At 52.5% G+C, this 26,531-nt stretch overlaps 1 protein-coding gene across 1 annotated transcript; it reads left to right on the plus strand.

Moving 5' to 3' along the window:
- Positions 1 to 2,930: 2,930 nt before the first annotated feature.
- Positions 2,931 to 25,515, plus strand: PLEKHN1 (pleckstrin homology domain containing N1). The gene is made up of 16 exons (XM_061450216.1): positions 2,931 to 3,157; positions 4,793 to 4,892; positions 9,821 to 9,967; positions 10,207 to 10,287; positions 11,520 to 11,607; positions 14,763 to 14,887; positions 15,684 to 15,833; positions 16,201 to 16,281; positions 19,637 to 19,706; positions 20,125 to 20,279; positions 20,763 to 20,957; positions 21,470 to 21,697; positions 22,281 to 22,433; positions 23,125 to 23,304; positions 23,514 to 23,562; positions 23,923 to 25,515. Exons 1-16 carry the CDS (start codon positions 3,078 to 3,080, stop codon positions 24,114 to 24,116), a joined length of 2,076 nt encoding a protein of 691 aa, XP_061306200.1. The 5' UTR covers positions 2,931 to 3,077; the 3' UTR covers positions 24,117 to 25,515.
- The last annotated feature ends 1,016 nt before the right edge of the window (positions 25,516 to 26,531 follow it).

A 26,531-nucleotide genomic window follows, 5' to 3' on the forward strand; every position in this document is an offset into this window, starting at 1 on the left:
GGTGAAAAGAGCAATGAGAAGCTGCATGGCAACACCCCATGGGGCCCCAGAGGGAACTTTCCCACGCGTGTGTGCTGCACTCCCTGCAGTTAAGCCGCGATGCTGCACGGTCGGCACGCCAGGCTTGGCCATCGCCACCCGTGTCCTCTTTCTTGCTGCTCTCTAGGCTCTTGCTTCTGTTTCAGGCTGCTATAAATAACTATCCTGCTGTAAAAGTCTGTCTAAAGGCTGCAGCCACGCGGTTGAGGCCCTCCTGGAAGCAGAGCAATGAGGGGCTGGGAGAGCTGTTTACCCAGCACATGGAGAACAGGACTTGCCCTCAACCACTGGTCACATCGGTCCTACCAGCCATGGTCATGTCACCGGTGTCCCAGTGATAAAAGGAAGCATATTTGTAGGTATATTGCATATTTGCCTCTCTCCTACTGCAATAACAGCAGGAAAGAGGCAGTTACATCACTAGTTTGAGCTGTGAGGTTGTACGTAGGACAAACACGTTAGGAACAGCACATTTCTGGTCACAGTGCTGACCGTGTTAGCCATGGGTCTTAACGGGACTCATGTTTTTCCTGAAGCAAACACAGTTGTTGCTGTTCACGGCGAGGTTTGGGCTGCGCCAGGAGGTGCTGGGCTGTGGGTTTGCTGGTGGATTGGTGTCTCACAGCTGTGCAGGGAGGACAGAGCTTGCTGAAGCCCCCTGCCATCAAAATCATGGCGAGGGGCCCTCCAGAGGGGTGTCTGACTCTGGATTATGAAGGTTAATGGACTATGCAACAGAAAGGGAATGTTATGGCGTGTCCATTATCAGCAGCTCTCTCTGGGCAAGTGTTGCCTGCCTGTACAGTTATCTGCTGGGGGATATGTGGACTTTGTCAGAGCAAGGTGACTTCTGTTCCAAGTCAAGGTGGATGCTAATAGAGTCTAACACACCCGTTTTGTCCAAGACCTCACATAGCAAACCTCTGAGTCAAATGCTTCATCCTTTGTTGAAGAAGCATCCCAGTCCTCTGGGAGTTGTTCAGGTAAGAAGGAACCTTTCCTGTTAATAAAGCAGGAAACTCAGGCTCCAGGTTCAGCTTGGCTCCTAGCCTCACTTTCTGTGCATCTCTTCCTGTTGTCTCTTGGCTGTCACAGGTCTGCTCCCCATGCAGATTCTACACCCACATCCCTGTAGCCTCTCTGCTCCCATAGCAAGATGGAGCTGCTGGGCTGTCACTAGGGACAAACCCTGCTTCCTGGAGCAGGATAGGAATGCTCTTCCCAAGGAACATTCCCCCTTAGAGTTGCTATTGACTCTCGCTGACTGGTCAGTCTGTAAGAGATCTATGGATCTTATGGTCTTTGTGCCTCGGAGTCTCCCTAGCTCCATAGATGTGTCACATCATGTGCTTTGGAGTCATCCCTTAGATCAGCACTGTTTCTATTAACTAAACCTGATGTTTTTCAGCTGCAATTCAATTACTTGGACAAGATCTAATTCCCGTAGCCCCAAGTTGATTTGTATGAACTTAGATTCTCCTCCTTTAATTCTTGAAGTGAATCAAACTCTCTAACATCATTTTCCTAGGGGTCAGTGGCACTGACAAACCCATAACTACCAGGATTCTTTATCCATTGAAATCTCAGCATCCCCAGTAACTTAAGCAATTTCTTCCTGAATTCCATGGTCCTGCAAGACTTTAGTATAAGATCTTTGTTCTTTGGGTCTTGTAAACCACTTTGACATGAATTCTCTGAACCTTCTGATCTAAGTTTCCTGTTCACTTTCCAGCAGCCACCCGCAGTCCCATGGAATGAAAAGGAGTTTGTCATTTCCTATGACTATGCTGCCTGCGTTTATTCCAAGCTATAAAACAGGAATAGTTGTTCTGCATCTACCTTTTGGATTGTCGTTAACCACTCACTCGTATTATTTCTATTTCCACAGAGTAAGGGACTTATCATGGTCAGCAGCCTTTGAGAGCATTTCCTCTATAAATATCCCTTTAGTTACGTTGTCACATACATCCTTTATTGATTCCTCTACCAATTTCCCATAATTCCTAGATTTCAATACATACTGCCTGTTTATTTGTTATATTTTTATACTCTTTGATTCACCTTAATCCAGGCAGGGGCTTTTTCCACCAATACAACCACCTCAGAGAAAGCTTAAACACCAGTCGATCACTGCTATTATCTTTCTGCATCCTTTTTGCTTCTGCTTGAACTGATCAGTGATTGATTTCCTTTTGGAATAACATTCCAGATGCATTTATTAGGGACTCCAGCTTTGTCCTGTTTGCCAGTGAGGAATGTTAGTGCGTGGTGGTCACTCTGGTCACTCCATCTAAGCACTGCTGGGTTTTTAATTCATGGAATGGTTTGGGTTGGAGGGACCTTAAAGCTCACCCAGTTCTAACCCCTGCCACAGGCAGGGACACCTTCCACTAGAGGAGCTTGCTCCAAGCCCCTGTGTCCAACCTGGCCTTGAACACTGCCAGGGATGGGGCAGCCACAGCTTCTCTGGGCACCCTGTGCCAGCGCCTCAGCACCCTCACAGGGAAGAGCTTCTGCCTAAGAGCTCATCTCAGTCTCCCCTCTGGCAGGGTAAAGCCGTTCCCTTTGTCCTGTCCCTACTTGCTCTTACAGAAGCCCCTCTCCAGGTTTTCTGCAGCCCCTTTAGGCACTGCCAGGGCAGAGGACTCTGCGCTTAATTCCTCTTTACAGGAAAGATGGGCTCTGAAGCCGGATTCACCCCCTTGAGGGCACCGGTTTGTCCCGGAGAAATCCCAGAGCCCCATTCCAAACCAGGACTGAGGCTGCCGGGACCATGCAGCGGGGCTCCCCGGCAGCGCTCCCGCAGGGATGCCGTCCTGCCCGCGCTTCCCGGGGCCTGGCTTGCTCCTCCCAGCGTGGAGCGGGGCGGGAGAGAGAGGGGCAGGAGCAGGGGCAGGGGCAGGAACCTCAGCCCAAAGCCTCGCAGAGCTCACACCCACCCGAGTCACGGCGGGCGGAAGGGGAGCGCCTGCGTGACACACACGGACACACGGACACACGGATCCCGCTGCTCCGGGGCGCTCCCGGTCGCTGCCGGCATGGGGAACATAACTTGTGTTCCTCAAGCACCCGGCAGGCTCCGAGGCTCTTTCAGGAGGAAGCCCTCGCTGAAGAAGGAGTAAGTACACTTCGCTTTTACCCTGCGCTGCTCTCCAAGCGCTGCTGCCTTTCCCTGCTGGCTTTTTTTTTCCCCTGGGATGCAGCGTGCAGGATGGGGCTGAGCCCCGCTTGGGAAAGCCGGGAGTTGTGTGCTCAGCAGAAATGGGGTTTGAATGGGCTCATGAGGCAGTGCCAGGCGCAATGAGCGCCCCACAACTGGCTGGTAGGGAGTTCCAGGGCTATGCCGGCAGTGTATCCGAGCACATTGCGCCTGGGAGAAGCGTGATTTAGTGGATTTCAGCTGGAAAACTAAAGCTCCCCTCCACGGAGCAGGCAGGGCAAGGTGCAGAGTGAACACTCCTTGCTTTACCTGCGATGTTTTTACTCATGACACCAGAGTCGTGGTGCTCTGTTGTGAAAGAATGACATTCCAACCTCCTCTGAGTTCAGGCAGAAAGCCCCGAATCCCAACACTCTGCCCCTTGAGCTGCGTTTGGAACCCTGAGTGAAGGCACAGCTGGAAATGTCCATGAAATCCTTTGGGATCTTTGGTGCTGGGCTGGCTAGGGCAGAGCTCAGGTATCCACTGATGGACCTCAGCCTAGCGGGGAGTGTGGAACAAGCCAGGTTGGATGGGGCTTGGCACAACCTGCTCTAGTGAAAGGTGTCCCTGCACATGGCAGGGATTGGAACTGTATGAGCTTTAAGGTCCCTTCAACCCAAAGTAGTCTGTTATTCCATGATTGTATGATTCCAGCCTTTCCCATGCTCCCATCCCTGCCGGTACTTAAGCATACACAAAGCAGAGTGCTCCTCATCCTAAATGCTACAGTCTGGAAAGGAGCTCTGTTGGGAACCAGGGTGATTCCTTACAAACTTGCTGGCCCTGACTATGCTTCATGCTGGGTTTTGAGACAAACCCCATAAACTCTGCTCTGTCAAAAGGAGACACTGAAACTGTCCCCTTGGCCTCCTGTGCTGGGAGCAAACCTGTGGGAGTCTGTGGGATAAAAGAGGGGGAATGTGGACCCTGGAGGGCTGACATCGGGTGGCTGCAGGGGAGCAGCCGAGCCCCAGAGCACCTCCTGTCCCTGCTGACTCCCACTTCCCATACTCTCCATGGAGATAAGCCTGGTTTCTGCTGAGCCAAACACTGCAATCTGGTGGAGATGGAGCAACTCCTGGGAAGTCCCAACAGAGCACTGGTGACTGCTCTGCAAGGAGGAGCTGGGAGTGCAAGGAAAGACAGAAATCCACCAAGATAGAAATCAAGCCTCTTTGTGACTATATAGTGGTGTATGTGTACATATGCATCTCCACTCCAGGGGCTTTGGAATAGCTGTCAGGATTGGGTGTGCTCTTTGTTTTGCAATGGAACATCTGGTCCCTGCACTGATTTGGAGACACCAATGAGCCCATCTGATCCTTTGGTGATGAAAAGGCAAAGACACGCCAACAAGCGCAGCACAAACCCCATCCCACTTCTCCAAGGCTATTTATCAGCCCTTTACTGTACTGGGAAGATGAGAAAGCCCATGACAAATTGCTTGCTTAGTTTTATGGCTTCCTGATTTCCAGGGCAGAATTCAGCGTGCATCAGCCTAGATGTGTGTTTGCATGTATGTGTTTTGGGTTTCTTTTCTCCCTTCTGTAGACAAAATGGCAAGAAGAAACTGCCCAGCTTTTTTGGGATAGAAGGAGGGCAGGAGAGAGATACGACCACAGACAAAATCCTGCAGTATATTCCAGGAAAGGCAAGTACAAACACATCCAGCCCCTATCCCCACTGCTCCCAGAGATTATTCCCACCCAAGGACAGTGCTGTGCATCAGAGGACAGATGGATCTGGATCTGGAGGTAGCAGCAGGTCTATCTCAGGGAGGGATAAGCCCTGTGCCCCAACATCCCCATGGAGGTGTTGTGGTGACCCTTCCATCACCCAAAACGTATGATGGGGTGGGAGGATGCTGCTGAAAGCCAAGCAGGCAGCATGGTGGGAATATCCCCCACACATCCCCTTTGCCCTTGCTTCTTTTGGTGCTGGGTAGCCTGTGAAAGAAGGGGAAAATCAGAGCGAGCATTTAAAGGTGGGATGATTCATTCCCACACTGGAATGAGACGGAGCAGCAGTGTATTAGCAATAAGCCTTGGGAAGGTAAGCAGGAAGGGCAGGTCTGTCCCAGGCACGTACCAGCCTTGTAGCCATATGGCCCATTTCCCAGCACTACTCAGGGAAAGCAGAGGTGAAATGATGAACCCTAAGATGTTTTCTCAGCCCCTTTGGGTAAAACAGGGATGCAGATTGAGCTTTGGGGCCCATTGGCTGTACTGTGCGTTCATCTCCCCCACTGCCTGGCAATACGATATGTGGATATAGGGGAAGGGGAAACTGAGGCACAGACAGCTGTTAGAGCTGATTTCAGTGCAGATCAGCAGCAGGGCATCATCTCTTGGGTTTCAAGCTGCAGGTTAGGTGGATCTCACTGGTGATGAGGTGCTGGACCCCATTCTGAGCAGTTCTCATGTACTTTGGGTTGCTACAGAGGTTCCAACATCTGCTCCCTACAAGCAGGGACTCTTCAGTCCCTTTCCATGCAGCCTCTCCCATGCTGGCCCTTTCCAATCCTTTTGCTTTTCCTCATGGGGGCCTGAGAAGGGAGCAGGGCTGGGATCCTCCTCCTGGCTTACGAGGTGGCCATGGGACAGTGTCATCCTCTCTCCTGGGACTTGTGTCTGCGCTGAGATGGGAAGCACAGGGGAGCTGGGAATGTTTCATGCTCCTGCCTATTATTTGTGAATGGGAGTAATGGGAACATGGTGTGGGCATCGTTCCCTGCAGGACTCGGCTGGCATCCCAAAGGATGGGACCAGGTCCTAGATGGATCCTGGATCCTTCTGCTGGAGAAGGTGTCATGTTAGCGGGTCCTGGGGCTGACAGAACAAAGGTCACTGCAAGATTACTCATTTGGGAGCATAGGAGAGTGTGGGATCTCTCCAGGGAAGGAATGAGGGTGGAGCGATGGGTTGGATGTTACCCTCGCCTGGGGCACATGGGGTTCAAACTCAGCCACAAGCTTCTTGTGTGGCCTGGAGAAAGCCTTGGCTTTGCCCCTTTCCCATTCCTGCCTTTTCAGGAGAAACACCTCCAAGAGCAGGAAGGGCTGGGATAAGAGGGGGTGGGATAGAAAGGAACCATCAGCACAGGACTCTTCCGATGCAATCTCAGAGGAGATGGGATCACCAAACCTCAGGCCATGGCAGGAAGTTTGGGGCTGGGGCAAGTGACCTCCATGAAAATCACGTTCCCTCTGGACCTTGCCATGAAACCAGCACCTTTTGCTCCCACCAACCTCATGCCCTGTTTCCCACACCTCCCAGTTCCAGCTTCTATGAAGGCCAAGCAGAAGCAAAGGGGGAGGATGTGCCAGGGGAGCCTTGCTTCTCATTTGCTGCTTTTATCATTAAACAGCAGCTTCTGGAGCCCCAGGGCACATCGAGAGGCTGAGCTCTTCCTGCTGCCAGGGCTGTGATTCAGCTGGGAGTCACTGGGGTCTGCAGGGGCTGAGGCAGGTTAATTAACTTGCTCTACCTGTAGGATGAGGCATTGGAGGCAGGGGGAGAACATGTCAGGGCACTTGCACTGCCAGAGACCTGCTGCTTCACTGAACCCAGAGAGAAACCAGGTTGCCAATGCTCTGCTCTGCCTCAAACCCAGCTGAGCTGACAGAATCAGCACTGATAGGGATGGGAATGGGGGAAGAGAGAGCTTGCCACCAACCCAGCCCAGCCAGGGGAGTAAGCAGCAGGCTGGGAGGATTTCAGAGGAACGATAAATGCCACTTCCCTTTTGTTTTGGCTGTGCTCTGTGGCATCCCTATGGTGCCAGGGGATGCATGGGCCAGGGAGATAAGTGATGCGCATGGATGAGGCTATGATAGCTCTGGTCCCTGACTCCCCCAGGACATCATGGGGTTCCCAGCGCTGCTTTCTGGGGGCTGGCCAGCTCTGTCTCAATCCCTCAAAGAGCAAAGGAATGCACTTGTGGGTTCAAGCCCAGAGACATCTAAGACTCAGCAGGAGCTGTTTCCTCCAGAGGCAAGTAATCCATACCCTGGGAAATTGCTACTGGACCTAAGCAGATGATGAGGAGTTTGTGGGAAGCACCATTAACCTTACAAAGGTTAACCTTACAGTGCTAGACAGCCTGCTTCTGGGAATAGAGGGCAAAGAAACCATAGGCATTGCAGATGGATGTGGCTGCCCCATCCCTGGCAGTGTTCAAGGCCAGCTTGGATGGGGCTTGGAGCAAGCTACTCTAGTGGAAGGTGTCCCTGCCCGTGGCAGGAGGTTGGAACTGGATGAGCTTTAAGGTCCCTTCCAACCCAAATCAGTCTGGAATTGTATGGACAAAGCAGATGAGCTTCTTGCACGTGCATATTCATTTGGGATTTAACAGTGGCACTCCAGGGAAGGACAAGAAATTGGTGGAAAAAAAAAACCAGGAAAGACCTGGGAAGAAAATATAAAAGACATGAACAGCCCCATTTCTTTCTGCAAAACCACAATGTCTGATCGTGAGTGATAAGACTGGAGCTTGAAAGACTTGTGTGACATGGGGCAGAGGGGTCCTACAGCTGAAAGGGCAGCAGAGTTCAGCGATATGATCCCATGTCGCCCATGGGCTTGGAGATGCCCCTGTGTTTATCCACTGTCATCTCAGCCTTGCAGCAAACCCTTGCAAGCCAGAGTTTCCTGATTCTTGTTTGGGAGCAGGAGGTATTCCGTTTCATTTATTCCTTGCCCCGTGAACCGTGGCAGTAGAAGCTTTCCCTTTCCCTCCTGACCCCTGCAGGATCCCCATGGAAGTTGGTGGGTTGGCTGAGCTCTTTCCCTAAACTACTGCTGAATTCCCAGCTCCATGGTTGCTTTTACTACTTGTGGCCTTCCTTTTTACAGGGGGATTTGGCTGCCACATTCCGGGCAGCCTCACTGCCCAGGCAGCTGGTGCTGCTGCTGTCGCTGTGTCCATAATTCCATTGCTTTATCCTCTCCCTTATCCCAGCAGTGTTTTGTTATTGCTGTCAGGTGATCCATTGCTCTTTGTTCTGACAGCAGCTTGGAGCACACATGTAATCTTTTCCTACGTGTAATTGCCTCTCGGTGAGAGCACGAATTGGCAGCCAGCAGGTTCCCAGCTCCAGGGGTGCTCCGCATGGGAATGGCATGGAGCCGGTGGGAAAAAGCTGAGCAGGGAAGGGGTTAATGTGTGTCTTTAAATGAGTTTCCTCCAGTCAGTGGAAGGAGCCCCAAGCTTTGCAGGTGAAAGGGCCAGCATTAGGTTACCAGCTCCCCTCTGGCCCTGCTCTGGGTACGAGGGGGGTTAACCTCATGCCGGAGGGTTGAGTCACGGAGGCCCCAGCAGACAGCTCTGCTCGGCTCTGCTGCTCTCCATTTATCACGGAGCTTACACAGCTGTCTCCTTGGCACAGCGCACCGGGAATGGGCAGCCGGGCAGGTTGGGAAGCGCTGGAAGTGCTGGTGCACGGGGTGACGGCTGACACAGGATCCGTGCGGAGCCCTCTCCATGCTCATTCCTGGAAATGCTGTCTGGATATGGGGAGCTGCATGCCGCTGCTATGCCCTGTATCCCAGCTCCAGCATGGCCATGGAAGTATCCCCAGGGGTCCCACCAAGGCGGCCCCACAGTCTGGGGATCAGGACCTAACCTTTCCCTCCTGCCTTCCTGCTTGGGAATGAATACCCAGAGCCTGATGTGCCTAACAAAGCTGACATTTAAGACTCCAGTGGGGTGTAGACCTGGGGGGAATATGGCCTTGTTGGGGTACAGCCATTCCCTTATCCCAAGGATGTCAGCCAAGCCTCCAGAACAAAACCATTCTCCCCAAAGAAACTCCAGGGAGACCTTTTCATCCCTGGATCCATGCAGTATCCACACAGTGCAACAGCAGCCCTGGGCTGTGAGCAGCAAAGTGCCATAGGGATGTGGGTTTGTGCTGTGACACAAAAGGAAGACTTTCCATACAACCAGAATGCAGGAATTAAGGGAATGCCCCAGCCCTAAGTGCTGTCTCCCTCTCACATCAGCCCTTGCTCTCATGCAGGCTTTCCTTGCCTTTTTGCACTGACAATAAGCAGCTTCTCAACTCAGAGCCTTGCATCTTCTCATATGGCTGTGGGACTCTGCCTCACAAGGGTCTGGGTGTCTGGAACAACAGATTCTACCTGGAGAAACCAAGGGATCCGAGCAGATGGGAATGCTGAGGAATCCAGGTGGAAGCAGAGCAAAAGAAACCTTTCCACTAACCCCAGGGGAAGGCAAGCTGTGCTTGCTTAGCCTTGAGCAGTCCTTGTTGCAGAGAATCTGATCAGGATGGCAAGAGATCATGTAGGGATATCCTAAATGTAGGATGTGCTCTGCACCCCCTCTTCCCAACCCAGAAAGCCTCCCTTTAGGTCACTGTCTCCCCTTGCATAGGGAGAATGAAGTAACCAAACCTCAGCTCCGCGCTGGCATGGAGACCCAACAACAAACAGCCGGACGCGGGCACATGCCCAGGGAGCTTTTCTGAGGAACCCATCTGGGAAGATGTTCTGGGAATGCCTCTTCCAGACATCACCCTGCTGGCTCTGATGTGGTTTTAATCTGGAATTCTTGGTATAGAGTATTCAGAACCAGGAAAACCAGAAGGAGAACTTGGACCAGAGGTTCCCCAGCCTGTTCAAGAAGGGACGGAGGAAAACGGTTGTCAGGAATCTGGGCAAGATGATCTATTACTCCAAGGTCAAGTTTAAGTTCCAGCACTGCCAGGTAAGCTGCAGCGCTTGTTTGTGGGGGTTTCTTTTCCCAGGAGTGGCTGGTGACACTGGTTCCTATCCCAGTGGGGACCTGGGTCATGCTTTCGTGCTCAGACCCGCCAGCAGTGATGTGGTGGTGGCCCTTGGATAAGCAACCTATGGCTTTTCCATGTACAGACCAGTGTGAGGTGCAGAGGGAAGCTGGGATGAGGAAGGTGACCTGAGATAAACCCCAAAATATGTTTTCTGCAGGAGGTGAATGACTGCTTCTTGGAGCTGTTCCAGTCGTACCTGTACTTCCAGTCTGTGGGCTCCAATGGACTCACATACCAGGTAGGGCATCCCTCAGGGGAAGAGAGCATGTCTTCCTAAGGGCTGTACCCGGGCAACCTCAGTTCACCTGGGTTCTTGGCCTTGTCTGTGGGCAGAGATGAAGGATAGAGGTAGCATGGGGGCTTGTGAAGGGCTGGCAGGCAGGACCAGAGATGGGAGCTGTTCAGGCTACCTGGGGATACCAAGCACAGAGAGCTGTGCCTGGGCAAGGGTCAGAGCTCTTATTGCTCAAAATAGGACAGGCTGAGAGAGCTGGGCTGGTTCAGCCTGGAGAAGAGAAGGCTCCTGAAGGGGAGTCCTTAGAGCAGCTCCAGTGCCTAAAGGGGCTGCAGGAAACCTGGAGAGGGGCTTGGGACAAGGGATGTAGGGACAGGCCAAGGGGAATGGCTTGAACCTGCCAGAGGGGAGACTGAGATGAGCTCTTAGGCAGAAGCTCTTCCCTGTGAGGGTGCTGAGGCGCTGGCACAGGGTGCCCAGAGAAGCTGTGGCTGCCCCATCCCTGGCAGTGTTCAAGGCCAGGTTGGACACAGGGGCTTGGAGCAAGCTGTTCTAGCACAAGGTGTCCCTGCCTGTGGCAGGGATTGGAACTGGGTGAGCTTTAAGGTCCCTCCAACCCAAACCACTCTGGGATTCTGTGTATAACAATAGGCTGTTTTGCACGTGCAGGCAAAAAAATCGTGACTGAACAACCAGGAAGCCCTCAATGTTCTCTCCCTGCACATGAGTAACTAAAACTGAGCGTGGCTGTTTTGTCGATGATGGTCAAATTTGTTCCCTTTAGAAGTGATTTCTTGTTTTCTAGGTGACTTGAGGTTAATGCAATATGCCAACAGAACCTCTCGAGTCATCCAGCCTTCAAGAGGAAAGACATCACAGTTCAAACAGTCTTACAAGATCTCCCATCTACTTTATAAACAGTTCCTTCCTTTATTAATTGTAGAGGAATTAAAGAGGAATTAATGTGCCAATACTGGCCCCTAGACATTACAGCAGTCAGTATTAGTGCTTGTTTAGAAAGCCTGAGACAGGGAGCACAAACTTGTCTTCCTGTGCTTTTGTTACTGTGGGACTCTGAAGGGCTGGGGTACAGAAACTGGGAAGCTCAATTTTCCTTTATGGTCATTCCCATCACTCCTACGGAATGTTGATGAGGTTTCCCTTAAAACTGAAGGATTTGGGATGTAAAGGGAGCGTTCTGCCCCTCAAAATAACGGTTTGTTCTCCTCATGCAGGGACTGCTGCCTTTGAAAGAGCTGAGTGTGTGTGAAATGGAGACTGGGAAGAGCACTGGGCAGGAGGACCACGCTTTCCGCATTGCAGGTCGGTGCCTCTTGGTTTAGTTTGAGCAGAGAACAGAGGCTGTATGAATCACGACTCTCTGCACTTTGTCCTGCTCTGACCTTGTCCCAGAGAAGAACATGTTGTGGAAGGAGGCTGCAGAGAGCTGAAGCTCTTCCAGCATTTCCAGCTTTCCCGTCAAGGCTTCCCTGGTTCTAAACTCCTGATCAGTGAAGCCCAGGGCTGCAGGCAGGGAAGGGAGTGGATAGGGAGCACAGAGGAAGGATGCTCCTGTGCTCCATCTGGTTAGTGCTCAGGGCACAAGGTGGTAGTTCCCTTTTGTGACCATATGTGAGGAAGTGACTCTGGTGGAAAACAGTGCTGAGAGGTGAGTTACCTCTGCTGTTAACAGCAGGACCCAATGTCACTTCCCTCTTCCCCAGCACTCCTGTATCCATGAGCTTTTTAAACTTGCTTTATAAAGGTTTTCCTTGGATAGCAACCTGTCTGCAGCTTGGCTGGAGGCTTCTTTTGGCTTAGTCACTGCTGGATTACAGCAGTTGCAAGCCCCCACGAGTAGTAGTTTTAAAGCATGAAGTGCACAGAAGGAAGTGATGATACAGAGCCAAGAAAGCTCATCTGTGTCCTAGGGCCTGTCTGTGTACTCTGGAGTCCTCTGGTAGAGAGAAGCTTATACAAGGACCACTCAAATGAAAAGATTACATCCATTATAAAGAGGAGCTGGGACAAACAACCCATTGATTTTAAGGGCTGGTTGCACTGTTTTAGGCAGAGCCCTCCTACAGCCCTTTTTGGGAGTCTGTGAAGTGAAGGAAAGCTTCTCCCATGCCTAACCAGTCAGGGGTGTCTGCCCTGGGGTGGATGGACTTGTTCCGCTTGTATTAAAACATGCAGGAGTGTGGCTGGGTGGAAAATTGCCTCAAGCTTTGCTGGGTTTATGTTCTGCTGAGGGAATGAACAAACCAAAGCCCTTCTGACAGAGTGCTGTCTATAGAAGGAAGCAGTGACACGAAGAAACCAGGGAATCATAGAATGGGTTGGCTTGGAAGGGACCTTAAAGCTCAGCCAGTTCCGATCCCCCGCCACGGGCAGGGACACCTTCCACTAGAGCAGGTAGCTCAAGATCAGTGAGATCCGTGGAGCTTCAGGGGGTGGAATCCATGAATGGAGGGGATAAGAGCCTTGTCTGTGGCCCCACACAGGCTGAGGGTGGAATTCTTTTGTCTCATGACCCTGAGACATAAAAGACGTGCATCCATTCCCTTGTGCAATTCCATGGCATCAGCAGTTGCCCATAAACTGCGCTTCCCAGGCTTGTTCAGTGCATCAGAGATGCCGGCAGGATCACTGGATGTGTGGAGGTGGAGCATAAGAGCCAAGCCTGGCAGCATTCGGAGCCATCACGGGTGCATCAGGATGGAGAAGTGGATGATGGCTGGCTATTACCTTGGCTTTGTGGTCCTTCTCTGATGCTGATGCATTTCCTGAGCACCTTGGGTTACCTCTCCCTCCTCTACAAATGGGGCAGCGTTTCCGTGTCACCAGGCAGAGATCAGGCTGGGAATAGTCTGCTGCTGCTGCTCTGGGAAAGGGTTTTCTCACTTCCAGTGTTCCTCTGGAAGCATTTGCAAGGAAAGAGAAAGGACAGGGCAGAAGAAAAGAGCACATGGGCCGGCACAGTTTGCTCAGCATGTGAGCAACCCTGTCACAAACGTGCCCTTGGGGCTGAGGGAAATGGCAGGAACTGAATGAGCAGCAGCCTCTCTTCACCGCCTCCCCAGCAGCTCCTTGCACCAGCTTGAGGCAGGTCTGAGGCTTCAGGCTTAGGCAGAAGTTCCTTTTCTCACTTCTCTTCCTTTGGGGCCCTGTTTAGATGTGGCAATGTGAACAGCCCTCAGGATACGTCTGAAAGGCTGGCCTTAGAGGGGGGTGGCAGAGCAAGCAGTGCCATGTTAAGGGTCATGCCCTACCAGCAAAATTCCTGCTGTTTCCATAGGGACCTGGATGCCCAGAGAACCATTCAGAATATCTAGATAAAGCTAACAACACTTTTATACCATCATAGCAACTCTAGGAAGTAGGGAATCCCCTTATCCCCATTGGGAAACCAAGGCAAGAGGAGACAAGATGCCACGATGGCACACAGGCACTTGGATGCTCAGTAATGCTTAACACCTAATGACTGCAGTGGATCTGAACGGAGAGGTTATGGAAAGTCACTCAGGGAGTCTGTGCCTCAGTTTCCCCACCCCTGCTCTGTCTGTGTTAGTGCATTTCCTGTCAGACACTGGTGTTTCAAAGTCATCATTAACGATTGTTCATGCATCATGCAGGAGTTATGGGATGAAAGGCTCCACAGAAGGGCAAAGTACCACTTTTACCCAGGACACTTGCTTATCTGAATGCTTCCAAGTCCCTCAAAGCCAGATCTTACCGAGCATGCACCAAGTATGCTTTAACATGAGATCACTGGTAAATCATTAATCACAGCATACATCCTGCAGCCTGCCAGAAATGATCCTTCACGTCACCAGGTTGTGTCTGTGGTGAAGAGCAGAGGGTGTGTGAGACTTCTCTGCTTGTGCTAGCAAGTGAATGATAGCAGGAAACATTCACATCCACAAGATTTAGGGGCTGTTTCTCCCTTCAGGAGTATGTCTGAGAGCAGCTTTAGCTTGCCTGGTACAGATTGTATTTGGTGAAGCACTAAATAAAGAGTGTCAGGAAGCTACCAGTGCTCTACATGTTGAGTGCCAAAGTGAAAGTAAGAAGTAGCATGAAACTTTGCATTGAGTTAGGCTATCTGCAGCAGCACAGTGTGATAGTCTCTGCCTGCAGAGATACTTCTCACAAGCTGCTATGGACTTCTAAAGCTGAGATCTGTCTCTTGATGTCAATATTGACTTTTGGGCTGTCTTTGATTCTTGTTGCTGGCCTGGGTTTGGACTGAAAAGTGACTCATGGTCAGAGTGAGATGTGGCTGGTGGAAGGAAGGTGCTGGAGTCATTCCTGCTGGGATGGTAGTGGCAGGAATGGCTGATCTTGACAGAGCAATGCACTGACAGGCAGCCCATGTGTGATGTGCTGAGTGTAACAGCTCTGGCCAGCTCTTTACTTGTTGATGCTGCAGCTGGTGCCCTTATCTGCTCTGCTCATCCTGTGTCTCACATACCTAGGTCCTCTGCTGAATCCCCTTATCGTGTTCTGCCCCACTGAGTCAGAGCTGAAGCAGTGGCTTTATCACTTGGAGAAGCAGATCCAGCTAAATGGAGGAAGCCTTGGCTTGCCCTTCCTCTCTCAGGTTGGTGTTTTTGATGATGAGGTGTGCTCAGCTAGACAGAGATGGGCCACCTGGGAGGATGCTGTATTGCTCCTGCTACATTCACTAGGAGGGATAATCTCTGCAGCCTCTGGAATGTTCTGCCTGGGGAGGAAATGTGGCCTTAGGGTCCTAGGTCTGTGCCATCAGCACTAGAGTGAGGTGGTATTTCAGTCTGAATGGCAACCTTAAGGATGCTCTCTACTGCTAAGACCTAACAACAGCTTCTAATTTAGGCGCTTGGCTTTTGAGCAGCCTCCTCTGAGGTTTAGGGTGCAAAAAGGAAGGTTTTGCAATAGGGCCAGGCAGGGGGTGTGTGTGGAAAGGGAGAGCTGTGACCCTGAGGTGCCACCACCACAGCCCCTGAAGGGGCAGAGGTCTGGGGCTGGTTCAGAGAAGTTCTCACCCAGTTGGCTGCTCGTGCAATGATCCCGAGTTTACAAAACATTTGGAGGAGGAGGAGACTGGGACCAGGGCCTGGAAAACCAGACTCCAGAGACTTGTCTTCCCTTCCAGTCTCTGTGGGGTGTTTTACTTCCCTCCCCGTCTCCATCTCCCCACGTGTAAAACAGAGGTATTCCCCTTTGAAAAGCAAGGTACAGATGATGCTAGGTACCAAGGATTCAGTCCCAGTTGGAAAACTGACTCCTGCACAGATTTATTTACTGTTTCCTGCTTCTGCCACACTTGAAACATGTCCTGAGATGTGCTGTGTGTTGCCTAAGCTCTTAGGGGAGGGCATGTCTACCCTGCTTCTCAGTTTTGCTCCTGTCCCTAGAATGACTGGAAGCAGAGCTCCATAGGGAAGGAGGAGCTGCGGTGGTCCGTGCAGAACATGCCTGTCCAGGATTGGAGAGGGACCCAACGGGAATCCTTAGGCGATGTCCTTTGTGTTTCCAAAGTGAAGCTTCAGCATCTGCCTTTCCAGGTAGGACACATCCCTGGGGAGCATCCTTCTGTCAGCATGGCTTAGAATGGAGTGACAAGTGCGGGCTTCTGCCTACCCGTTGCCACTAATCCAATGTGTCCCTGAAGGGTCATTTTACCTATATCCTGGCTCATGGAAAATGTTTTTTATGGCTCCCGTGTCCCAGGAGTGGTGCCTGGGGGCAGCATGTGCATAAAAGCATTAGCAGGACGGGGCTGGCAGCCGGAGCTGGCAGGGATCTCCATGGAGCCCCTGTTTCCAAAGCCCCGGCCTCAGGCTGCTGTCAGACAGACAAAGAGAAGGGCTCTCCAGATCTGAGCCCTGCCTGGCTGTTCACAGGCAACCCTCTTCCTCTTTACTTTCCAAGGAGCAGCATGACCGGCTGCTGGTGCTTTACCCGTCCACATTGGTGATAGTATCTGAAGAACAAAACAGCCTCTGTTTTAAGGTAAGCTCAGCACCTCCCTGCTCTCACCCATCCACAGCAGCTATTTCAGCACCTCTTTGGCTTGTTGCTCCTTCTCCACCTGGTTTCCCTTGTGCTCTCTGTGTTGGCAAGGGCTTTCCCTCAAGCTGCTCCCTTGCCAGCAGGCAGAGGGATTTTGCAAGCTATCTTCCCATGAGAAACACCTTGCCCTCCTACAAAAGCCTGGGGGAAAAGGAGCTGGCTGCCAAGGAATCTCGAGTCTCTGGGAGGAGGGAGGCTGGCATGTTTCTGTGTGGTTATGCTGGCACAGAATCTGGCTTGCCTGCTTAAGGCAGGAGTTGGAACAGCCCCAGAGAATATCCCAGTGCGGGGCTTGCATCCCAGGCTCTGTGGGACCACTTGGAAGCAGGTAGCATTCAGGCAGCACATCTGATGCTCATGGGGAAGGGTCAAGGCATTAGTTGGCTGGTGGGCAGAGAAGAGAGGCTGCTGCTGGCACTGTGGAACAAAGGCACCAGTGGAAGGGCCAGCAGGGATGTGGAGGTCTGAGTGCCCCAGGGATGTGAGATTTGCTTCTCTAGTGCACTGCTGTGTCTTTGCTTGTGGGTGCAATGCTGAGAGCCTCAGCACAGGCAGCACTGTGGGCCATGGGAGCTGCATTCACATTGCCTTCAGCCTGAATGGCCCTGAAATGTGATTGCCAGCGTCCATCTGAGTCATCACTGCAATGGCTATTAAACAGCCCCATGCTTTCTGGCCCTGTTTACCAAAAGTAACACTGAACTGTCTGTGAACCTGCACGTGCAGCATCCTTCCTAGCCACTGAGAGAGGAGCCAGTGACAAGGAAACCCTGCAGAGACTGTGGGCTTGCGAAATGCAATGTGAACTCCCTGGGGTCCTTCTTCACATGATTTCACCACGTCTACATTAGGCCCCGAGCCATGCGGAATGCTTTTAACACAAGGGAAGACTGCATAGAGCATCCCCCTGGCCAGAGGAGATGCTGTGCCTGCAGCAGGAAGGGCACATACACCAGTGAGAGCTCTCCTCCATCCCTATGCAACACTGGAGGGTGTTTTCCAGCAGCTGGTGGCTTATGTGACACACCTCAGAGCTTGTTTTTTGGGAACACGTTTGTAGCTCCTGGGAATGGAACATACGTAAGGGGGCCTTGGGCTGGGCTCACAGATTAACTCATCTCTTTTGAAAGCTTAAACCAGATTTGTCTGCCCTGGCCATGCAATGTTCCCTTCCCACGGTGCTGAGCGTGGGTCCCTGGGCGGCTCAGTGCCGGGGTAATGGCAGGGCTCTGCAAAGGGGCTGATTCACCAGCCTGTGACACTGCACTGGGAACCTGATTTTCCACAGGCAAGTCAGGGCACAGGAGCCTTCCTTCTCCCAGGGCTTCTGCAAATGAACTTCCCTTCCCTGGCAGCAGACGCTGAGCCCTACAATTTGTGTGTGAAGGAATAGCCCGGCCCTTTTGTTCTCCAGTTTCAGACAACCCGCAGGAGCTGCTGCTGCCAAGTGCTGTGTGTGGGGCAGGGAAGGGGAAGGCAGGGGCTGAGCATGCCAGGGATGGGGCTTACCCACAGCAGCTCTGGCTCACTGCTGGTGGGAAAAGGCCCTGGGCAAGGTAGGAAGCAGCAAGGGGGGGAGCTGCTGGGGAGGGGAAAGTTCATGACATGCCCAGGGAAGGCTGGAGGGGCTCTCTGTAGCGTGTTACTGGAGGGATGCTGCTGTGCTTCCTTAGGTGAGACTATAGTCCCCATGGATGAAGGGCTGTTGCCTTAGGGAGGCTGGAGCACTGGGTGCCTGGGGGAAAGCCCTATGCAGTCACCCTTAGTGGCAGGAGGGCACCAACGTGCTAGAGCTGAGGAGAAGCAGGAGCAGGCACCACAGGACCCCCCCACATGCAGCCTTGCAGCGTCTGTACCACCTGAAGCGTTGAGGCCAGGTTGGACGGGGCTTGGAGCAGCCTGCTCTAGTGGAAGGTGTCCCTGCCCGTAGCAGGGCGTTGGAACTGAATGAGCTCTAAGCTCCCTTCCAACACAAACCATTCCATGATTTCTTACAGCACAAGGGGAGAACAAGTCACAGGGCATTGCCTGGGCTTTCCCTCCCAAGGTCAGCCTTCCTGCACTGCTCAGCCCATAAATCACTTTGGTGCAGGAGAAGAACCACAGCCGGCTGCTTGTGCCCGCAGGCTGCTGCAGAGGCAGCTGGCCACCACAAACCACAGTGCTTGGTTGAGCTCCACGTTTCCCTCGTGGCAAAGCTGTCACGTTGTCAGCCATGTTCCCCAGGGCCTGTGCAGCTTTGCAGTGAGGGCATGAGGAGGAGTTTCTGCTAGACACCTTGTTTTGCAGCCTGTAAACTTAAGGCAAAGGAATCCTGAATGATTGCACCTCTTGAGAGGACCTTGAGCTGGATGCCAGTTCTGGTTTCATTTCCATAAGGAAAATTCAGCCTGGGGAGCCCCAAAGGAAGAGGAGACCCTTGGTCCTTCTGCCACGGTTTGAATCCCATAGGGAATTGAACTTCAGCAATGACACTTAAAGGACTCCTGGCAGCAGAACAGAAGAGGTCTGGAACAAGCAGTCCCATTCCTACCAGTCCCATGGGGATCACTGGAGAGCTGGGCCTGGCACAGCATCAGATAGGGGGATGACCGTGGGACACTGGGTGATGGCAGAGAGAGCAGTGGTGGATGTGCATACAGAGGTGCTATTGCACATAGGGGGAATAGCACATGGTATCTTCTTACTCCAGTTTTGCCAATGACAGACTGATTTAGCTCCTCTGCCCTGCTATTAGGAACACGGATGCAAGCGCAGACCCCACTGGGATCACAGGAGTGGCATTCACAACTGTGCCCTAGTCTAGCACAAGAGCTCACATTTCACCCAACTGGCATTTATAGGGTGCAACCCTGTCTTTGTGAGGCTTTGCAGGGTGTGGATTGTGGGCATTCCTCTTTGCAAGGCTGGAAGTCCCAATCCAGCACCTCTAAACCCTCGTTCAGGACCATGTTTGCAGAGTGAGGTCTGTCATTAAACTATGGGAAGCTGTAGAAAACAGGACTAGAAGGGAAGGAGTGTTTTTCCAAGCTCAAGAGGGACTTAGTAAGGACAGAGCTTACAGAAGTGCCTTGTGCAGCCACTCGAGGCTTCATTCCTGCAGTAAGTCTGGGGACAGAGTTCTCCAACATGCCTGTGCTCCACTCCTATGAGAGTATGGGGGTGCCAGCCAGGTGCCAGGAGAGGCTCCAACTCCGAAGCAGGCTTGTTGTCCTCCCTGCTCCACTGTCTGCTATATGGCATGGGCTGTGATGTGCTCAGCTCTGCATTCCTAAGGCTCTTCTCTCTCCAACAGGGTGAGCTGCCACTCAATGCCATCCAAGTGCTTTTTGAAGAGAATGAGAAAACCTCCTTTTTAATAGAAGGTGTGTGATGATCCGGGTTGGTTTTGCTAAGGAGCTGTGGCTGTGATCCTGGGTTAGCATCCAAGCTCTGTGAAATGAACTGCTTGGAAATCTGGGACAATCTGTGCCCATGATCCTGGGTTAGCATCCAAGCTCTGTGAAATGAACTGCTTGGAAATCTGGGAACATCTGTGCCCTGGCTTTGCTGGCAGGAAGAGCCTGTGAGCCAGCAGCACCCGCACCCCCTCATTTAGATCTAGGCTGTGATTGCCCCTGTCCTACATTCAGCCACGTGCACAAAGGTCAGCACTGAAGACAGAGCATTCCCATTGCCCCTGCACCAGGTCTCTAGATCCCAGGAGAACGTGGGGAGGGACGGAGCAAGAGGATTCTCATTTCTGATCAAGCCCAGTAAGAGCAGTGAGTGATGTTTCCACAGGCCGACTGATCAACTCGATCCGGGTGACCTGCCGCAGCTATGAGGATTACCAGGAGTGGCTCTACTGCCTCAAAACAGCCCAGTTCCGAAACGCTGACTCTTCCCTCTCTGGATCAGAGAGTTTCCCGGGATCAAAGCTGCCGCATCCCAGCCAGGTAACACGCTGTGGGGTTGTGAGCTAATCAATACCTGCCTCCCAGCACTCCTGTCTGACCTATCTCTTGCTACCTATCTCTGGTGACACAGCAGACTTTGCTTCAAGTCCTCTGCTTGAAGGTTGTCAGGGAGCTGTTGATTCCTGCAAATTTTTTGGAAGCTCTATTACATTATATAGGCATATATTGTATTATATTCCTTCAAAAGCAGGGTAACTGAGTGCCTGTAGAAGACACATCTCTTGGGAAAAGTCTATTTCTGAGTCTGTGGCTAGTGTTCCCCATATTGCTGAAGTCCTCCCTTCCCTTGCAGGTTCTTCCTGACTCTGTCCTGCATCCCTTGAGCGGACAGTAGGTTTCATCCTACTGCCTTCAACCTGGCCGTAGGTTGTCACAGTGCTGTGTGGTGGGACATGGGACTAGGGAGGGACATGCCTGTGTCCAGAGGGTTGTTCCTACATGCTCTTCTTCTCCCCCATCTAGCTTGCTGGCAGTGGGAGAGGGTCCCTCACTTCTGATGGCCGTACCAACTCCTGGGCATCAGGAGGGAGAGTGGCCACCTTAACACACCTCTCCCAGAACAGTGGCTCTCTTCCTGACGGACAGTCCTTCGTGCTGATGCCTGAGAGCAGGGTGCTTGAAGACTCCCTCTCCCCTGGCTATTCCCAGCCTCTCCATGTAAGTGAACCCCCCAAAAGCCTGGGATGAATGTGAAGACAGGCACTGCCTAAGAGAGGTCTTTCCATGAGCTGGGTGGTCAGTGTTTGCTATGCAGCTTGACAAATCCATGCCTGGAGCCTGTATTTGTCCTGGCTCAGCTTTGTTATTGCTGATAAGGGAAAAGTCTGCCGCGGAATCCCATCCCAAAACTCTGCTCTGCATTAGGGTTGTTGGTACAGATTGCAAAAGGGCAAATGGGGCTGTTCAGAGGTCAGGAAATCCTAAAGTAAAAGCCTGTGGGTGGAGGAGGTGGTGGTGTCAGAACCTTTGCTCTAATCCTGTGCAGCGTACATATGCCCAAAGGTATGTGCATGCATGGGGAGCAACACTTGGGGCATGGGCTGCAGGACCATGCATGAGTGCAGCATGGTGCCCTAGCAGGGGAATGCCTTGCACTGGTTGCAGGCAGGTCTGTGTGCCCAGGGCTGCCCTGAGAAGAGCCATCTCCAGGGTCTATCTTCTTGTTTCAGTGCCTGGCACAGGACCTGCGGAGGGGAGGCAGTGCCAGGAAGTCCAAGGGCAAATGTGGACCTTGTGGGCAGCAGCTGCCCAGCCAGGACACCGAGAGGAACATCTGCAGCCTCATTCCTGAGAACCCCAACGGCGAGCTTCTGTCCTCGGTGTACAATGAGCCGTACTCTGCACACAGCTTGCAACATCACCCCGCAGCTCCCCTGCCACATCTGGACCTCAGTAATGTAAGGGGGCTGCAACAGAGAATCGTGGAATGGTTTGGGTTGGAGGGGATCTTAAAGCTCATCTAGTTCCAATCCCCTGCCACAGGGACACCTTCTAGTAGACCAGGTTGCTCCAAGCCCCAGGTTAGACATGGTGGGGAGGGGAAGGATTTAAGCAGCAGGGAAGCTGGTGGATGGGTCACACTTTCCTTACAGCGCTATTTGCAGGGAGAACTGACCCGGAAGGTGTGAAACCCAGTTCCATTTGAAAATGGTCTGTAGGAAGTGAGGTTAAATATGACAAACAGAGCAAACCTTGGAGCCCTGAGATGTTGGGCACTAATTCCTGAACCAACACAAGCTTTCCAGTGTGTGTCCATTGTTTTAGTGTGTGATGCCAAGTGAGTGTGCATCTGCCTTACACCCAGGGAAGTCCCCTTGTCAGCACAGATGGACACAGTTGGGAGCCAGCTCTGTCATCCCTCATGACTGAGCAGCATTTGGGACTTTAGCTGCAGGGAGATTCCCCACTCTGATCCCTCCTGGGGATGAATTCCAAGTAGGGAACCGCATGTCATGTTTCTGTTTCAATTCTGCCTTTTAGCTGAACAGATGGAGCTTGGTGGGAAGTCAGCCCTCAACAGCTTCCAGCTCTTTGGAGAAGCCAGCCATGCCCCGCTCCCCCTTGTATGCAGACCCCTATACCCCCAGCTCCTCTGCTGCTCGCAGTGTGGCAGGATCCAGCTTCCTGGAAGAGGTAAAAAGGCACCCAGTGTGTCTGCTGCTGGTTATGGGCTTGACTCAGCACACAAGCTTTTGGCTCCAGAAATCACGCCTCAGGCCATTTCTTTTCCTGCTGTCTGCCTGAGCCTGAGCGGGATGTGGAAGCTGCATTTTGGGGTGGGGCAGGTTCTCTGTTTTGTCAAGCCAGGACAGAGTCAGAGAGGAACAGGTTTCCCCAGTCTTATCACTGGATGCTCATGACAATCCCAGGAAGAGCCAGAAACCACAAAACAGAGGCTGAGATGTGATCATCCAGTCTCTAGAAACTAGAGATGAGTCAGACACAGAGACCCCTTTATCCACCCCAAAAAATCCCAGCTGGGATAAGTGTCTGTTAAAGGCTATGTTTCTAGTTTTACTCACCTCTCGGGAATATGCTGAGTCTCTGTCCTTCATCCCTTGAGCTGCCAGTAGTCTTCATCCTCCTGCCTTCACATCTGGCCAACTTCCACCACCTCTGTGGGTCACTGTGGGGGACCTGCAGCCATTCTTCCTTCCCCATCGAGGCTTTCAAGGATTGGAATGTAGTAGAATTTGTAAGGTAGGCAGAAAACCTGGGTTTACCAAGTCTGGTCAGAGCAGGGCTGGCTCACAGGTGGGAAGCAGCAGGTCAGTGTTGCCCATCTGTCCATAGCAAGCACCAAATGTGGAGTGTTTTGGTTCAGTTCCTGCAGTGTCATGGACAGACGGGCTCAGCACAGGTGAACGCCTGCAGAGACCATCTCTCTCTACAGAAGAGGAACTGCCAGCCCCTGCCCAGTCACTGCAGAGAGGTGCCTGTGCCTCCATACAGCCCCTCATGCCATCTCCAGCTGCGGCCTCCTGATGCTTCTTATCTTGAAGATGTGAGTTTGTAAATGCAGTCTGAGGCTGCAGGGGGAATACACGGGGATGCAGGGGTTCCTGCCTTTCTCCAGGCTGGAACAGTGGTCAGTCACTGCATCTTGGGCATCAGGGATGCATCTTGGAGAGCAGGGATGGGGAACCAACAGAGCTCTGATTCCCTGGTGTGGAGAATCAGCACTGCAGTACTAAGTCATCTATTTCTTTTCAGATCTCTTCTCTGCAAGAGGAACATCTGGGCCCTTCATTGCAGCGACCAGGTGAGACTCTTGGGAGGCCCACTGGGTGCTGCAGCCCACTGCCTCGCTGGTGTCTGTCTCCATAAGGATCATTCAAAGCAGGGCTGAGAGGGAGCACAGGGACTCACACATGCTCACTCCTCCTCCTGCTCCCCTGCAGAGGGACTGAGTGTCACCCTGCCTCTTGCCTCTGTCTGTCTGACAGAGTCTGTAGGTCTCCCCAGAGCAGAGTAGGGATGCACAGACACTTCCACCACTTTGCTAGATCACTTGCATCTGCACTGTGATTTTGCTGACCCTCCTGTGTACTCTGCTTGCAAAGGAGCAGGCAGCCGCTGGGTTGCTCATGAGCTCTGAGTGCTTTGCTCTGTTTTATTGCAGATGGGGATGTTGGTACTTACGACCTGCCAGAGACCAGCTTCCCACACAGCGACTCCTCAGCCTACCATGACTATGCTGAGCTCCAGAGCTTCCAGAGCGACTTCAGCTATGACAACCTGTGGGAAGCCGAGGAGAAGGAGCCGGACACCCCTCACACCTCCCCAGCTCCCAGCCAGCAGTTTTACCAGGCCTGAAGGAAAGCCTCCACAACCAGGCACAGAAAAGCCCCCAGGCTCTTTTCTCACTGGGTTTTCCTCCTGGGTGAGGAACTTGGGGTGTACAAAGCAAAAGGAAGGGCCCCGCTCTGTAAAGGCTGGTTCCCATGTCCTGGCAGCTCAAACTTCTCCTCTGAATCTGAGGATGGGGCACAGCACAAAAGCATCATCCTCTGCAGACCCGGAGAGCAGTGTGTGTGCTAAGGAGCATGCGCTGCGGCTGCCCCAGCATAGGGAGCCCTGGCTAGGAAATAGCTTTGTCCCCTTGATAATGAAAGGAAGAACAAAAAGCTGGTCAGGCTCCCTTAAATAAAAGGGACTAGATGTTCAGATGGAGCAGTCACTCAAAGGCCAAAGAAAAGGGCTGGTTGGTGACTGGGTTTGATCATCTTGCTTATTATCAGAGCCCTCGGGCTGGTCACTTTGAGGATCCTGATCCCTGAGAATAGCTGTTAAACCGCCCCTTCCTCCACTGAGCTCTGAAGTCTGCAAACATGCATGAGACATGCCCCATCGTGGTATATAAGGTTGGTAGCAATAGCTGTGCTCATAGGATTGTCTTCCTGCAAGGTCAGGGTTAACTGACGAGAGACGGAGAAGAGAAATCCAGGTGTGGGCAGAATGGGACTTCCTCTCCACTTCATGCAGTAAGTTCTCTCCTGCCAGTGCTGGCTCCAGACCATGGTGGTGACCTGCAATATTATGAGGTGGAATCAAGAACTGTTCTGGCCAAGTGGCTTATGTTTACCAAGGTCTTCCCTGGAAAGGATGCTCTAGATTCCTCTTATGGGACTGCATCCTTTCCTCCCACCCCTCTGCACGTCCCTGGGCTTGCACTAAATGCTGCCTATGAGTATCTAGGGAGAAAGGGAAGGAGGAAAACTCACAGCAGCCATAACACTGAGCAATGCCACTGTGGGCTCTAACCTCTTTCTTCCCCCCTCCAGAGCAGCAGCAAGACCAGGACACAAACAACAGGGGACAGAGTCTCAGTGCTATCATTTTCCAGCCTCTTAGGCCAAATCCTTTAACACACAAAAGGTCAGCAGCAAATCCCAATGTTTTTACCTGAGGCTCCACGCTCTTAACCTTTGTTCCCAAAAGAGGCTGCAAACCAGATTACCCAAAACCTCTAGTTTTGTTCTTTCCCTGGTGCAAACAAAGCAACCCAGGAGCTCTTTGTACTTGAATATCGATGTATTACATTACACTTCTCTTCAGGAGGTACCCAACAAAGTTTACATGCGAGGTTCGAGTGGATTCTATGTATTTAACGTGCCAATGCGGCTGAGTTGAAGATGTATTTAATTGTCCAGCTGTGGATGATGTTCAGTACTGCAGGACGGGCGGCTCTCTGCACATTCATGTGTGTGTCAGTTTGGGTCTTCAGCCTGTTACTGTTTTGGTTCTGGTTTGTCTATGGTAAACCCCAAAAGGATCTATCTGACAAATCCCAAAGGATCTATTTATTCAGGACGCAACGGCACTAGGGAACAGCAGAAGCACATGGTGTGCTGCGAGGCAGCAGGGCCCATGAGCTCCTATGGACACGCTGGCCACCACAAGGGTTTTAATTGGGTTTCAGCAGTGATATCAAAGGGGGAAAGCCCTTCCCAGTCGATGGCATGGTTCCCTGGTGCCTTTCTGTGGGACCGGACGATTGCAATACACGTTCTCTTGGAATACTTTGCCTCTCTCCTTCTTTGCCATCCCCTGGTTTAATGGAGGGGGAGTTTTGACCCTTCCAAAGCCCTTCATCCCCTGAGGCCTCTGGGGCCAAGGAGGGGGGCTTGTGCCTAACCCAGCTCAGGCCCTTGTCAACACCTGGAGCAAAGGCTCCCTGTGCTTGCGGGGCCTGGCTGGTGTAGCCCTAAAGCCAATGGGACTTTGCTTCAGGCCTGGATTTGGGGCTGCTCTATCAAAGCAGTGGCTCCAGCCCTGCCCTGGGCAGCCTGTTCCGATGCCTGAGCACCCTCTGGGGCAGGAATTGTTCCTCAGCTCCATCCAAACCTGCCCTGGGGCAGCTTGAGGCCGGTTCCTCTTGTCCCATCCCTTGGGAGCAGAGCCCAGCCCCTTCCCGGCTCCATCCTCCCATCAGGGAGCCATGATCCCCCCACTGAGCCTTCTCCTCTCCATCTAACCCCCCCCAGCTCCCTCATCGCCCTCAGCACCACCTCCATTGCCCTTCACGTGCTGACCATGAGGGGAGCCCAATGGCCGCCATCACTGCCCTCCCCTCACACCGCCCCCCGGCACCTCCACCACCGCCCTCCCGACCCGAACATGGCGTCTGTGAGGAGACCTCACCTCATGGCCACCGGGGGGGGGGTGTGCTCTGTGCCCACGGCAGCGCTGAGGCGTCAAGGAGGGAAGCCATGAGAGCGAGGGGCAGCG

Source organism: Pezoporus flaviventris, unplaced genomic scaffold, assembly GCF_033815535.1.
Source record: "Pezoporus flaviventris isolate CSIRO_AGI_PZ_B2104156 unplaced genomic scaffold, CSIRO_AGI_Pfla_v1 ptg000009l, whole genome shotgun sequence".
Lineage (NCBI taxonomy): Eukaryota > Metazoa > Chordata > Aves > Psittaciformes > Psittacidae > Pezoporus > Pezoporus flaviventris.

Coding starts and splice junctions, on each gene's coding strand:
- PLEKHN1 (XM_061450216.1), top strand. CDS start 3,078: ATGGGGAACATAACTTGTGTTCCTCAAGCACCCGGCAGGCTCCGAGGC. Junction 11,608..14,762: donor CCACGCTTTCCGCATTGCAG/GTCGGTGCCTCT, acceptor TCACATACCTAG/GTCCTCTGCTGAATCCCCTT. Junction 20,958..21,469: donor GCTATTCCCAGCCTCTCCAT/GTAAGTGAACCC, acceptor TTCTTGTTTCAG/TGCCTGGCACAGGACCTGCG.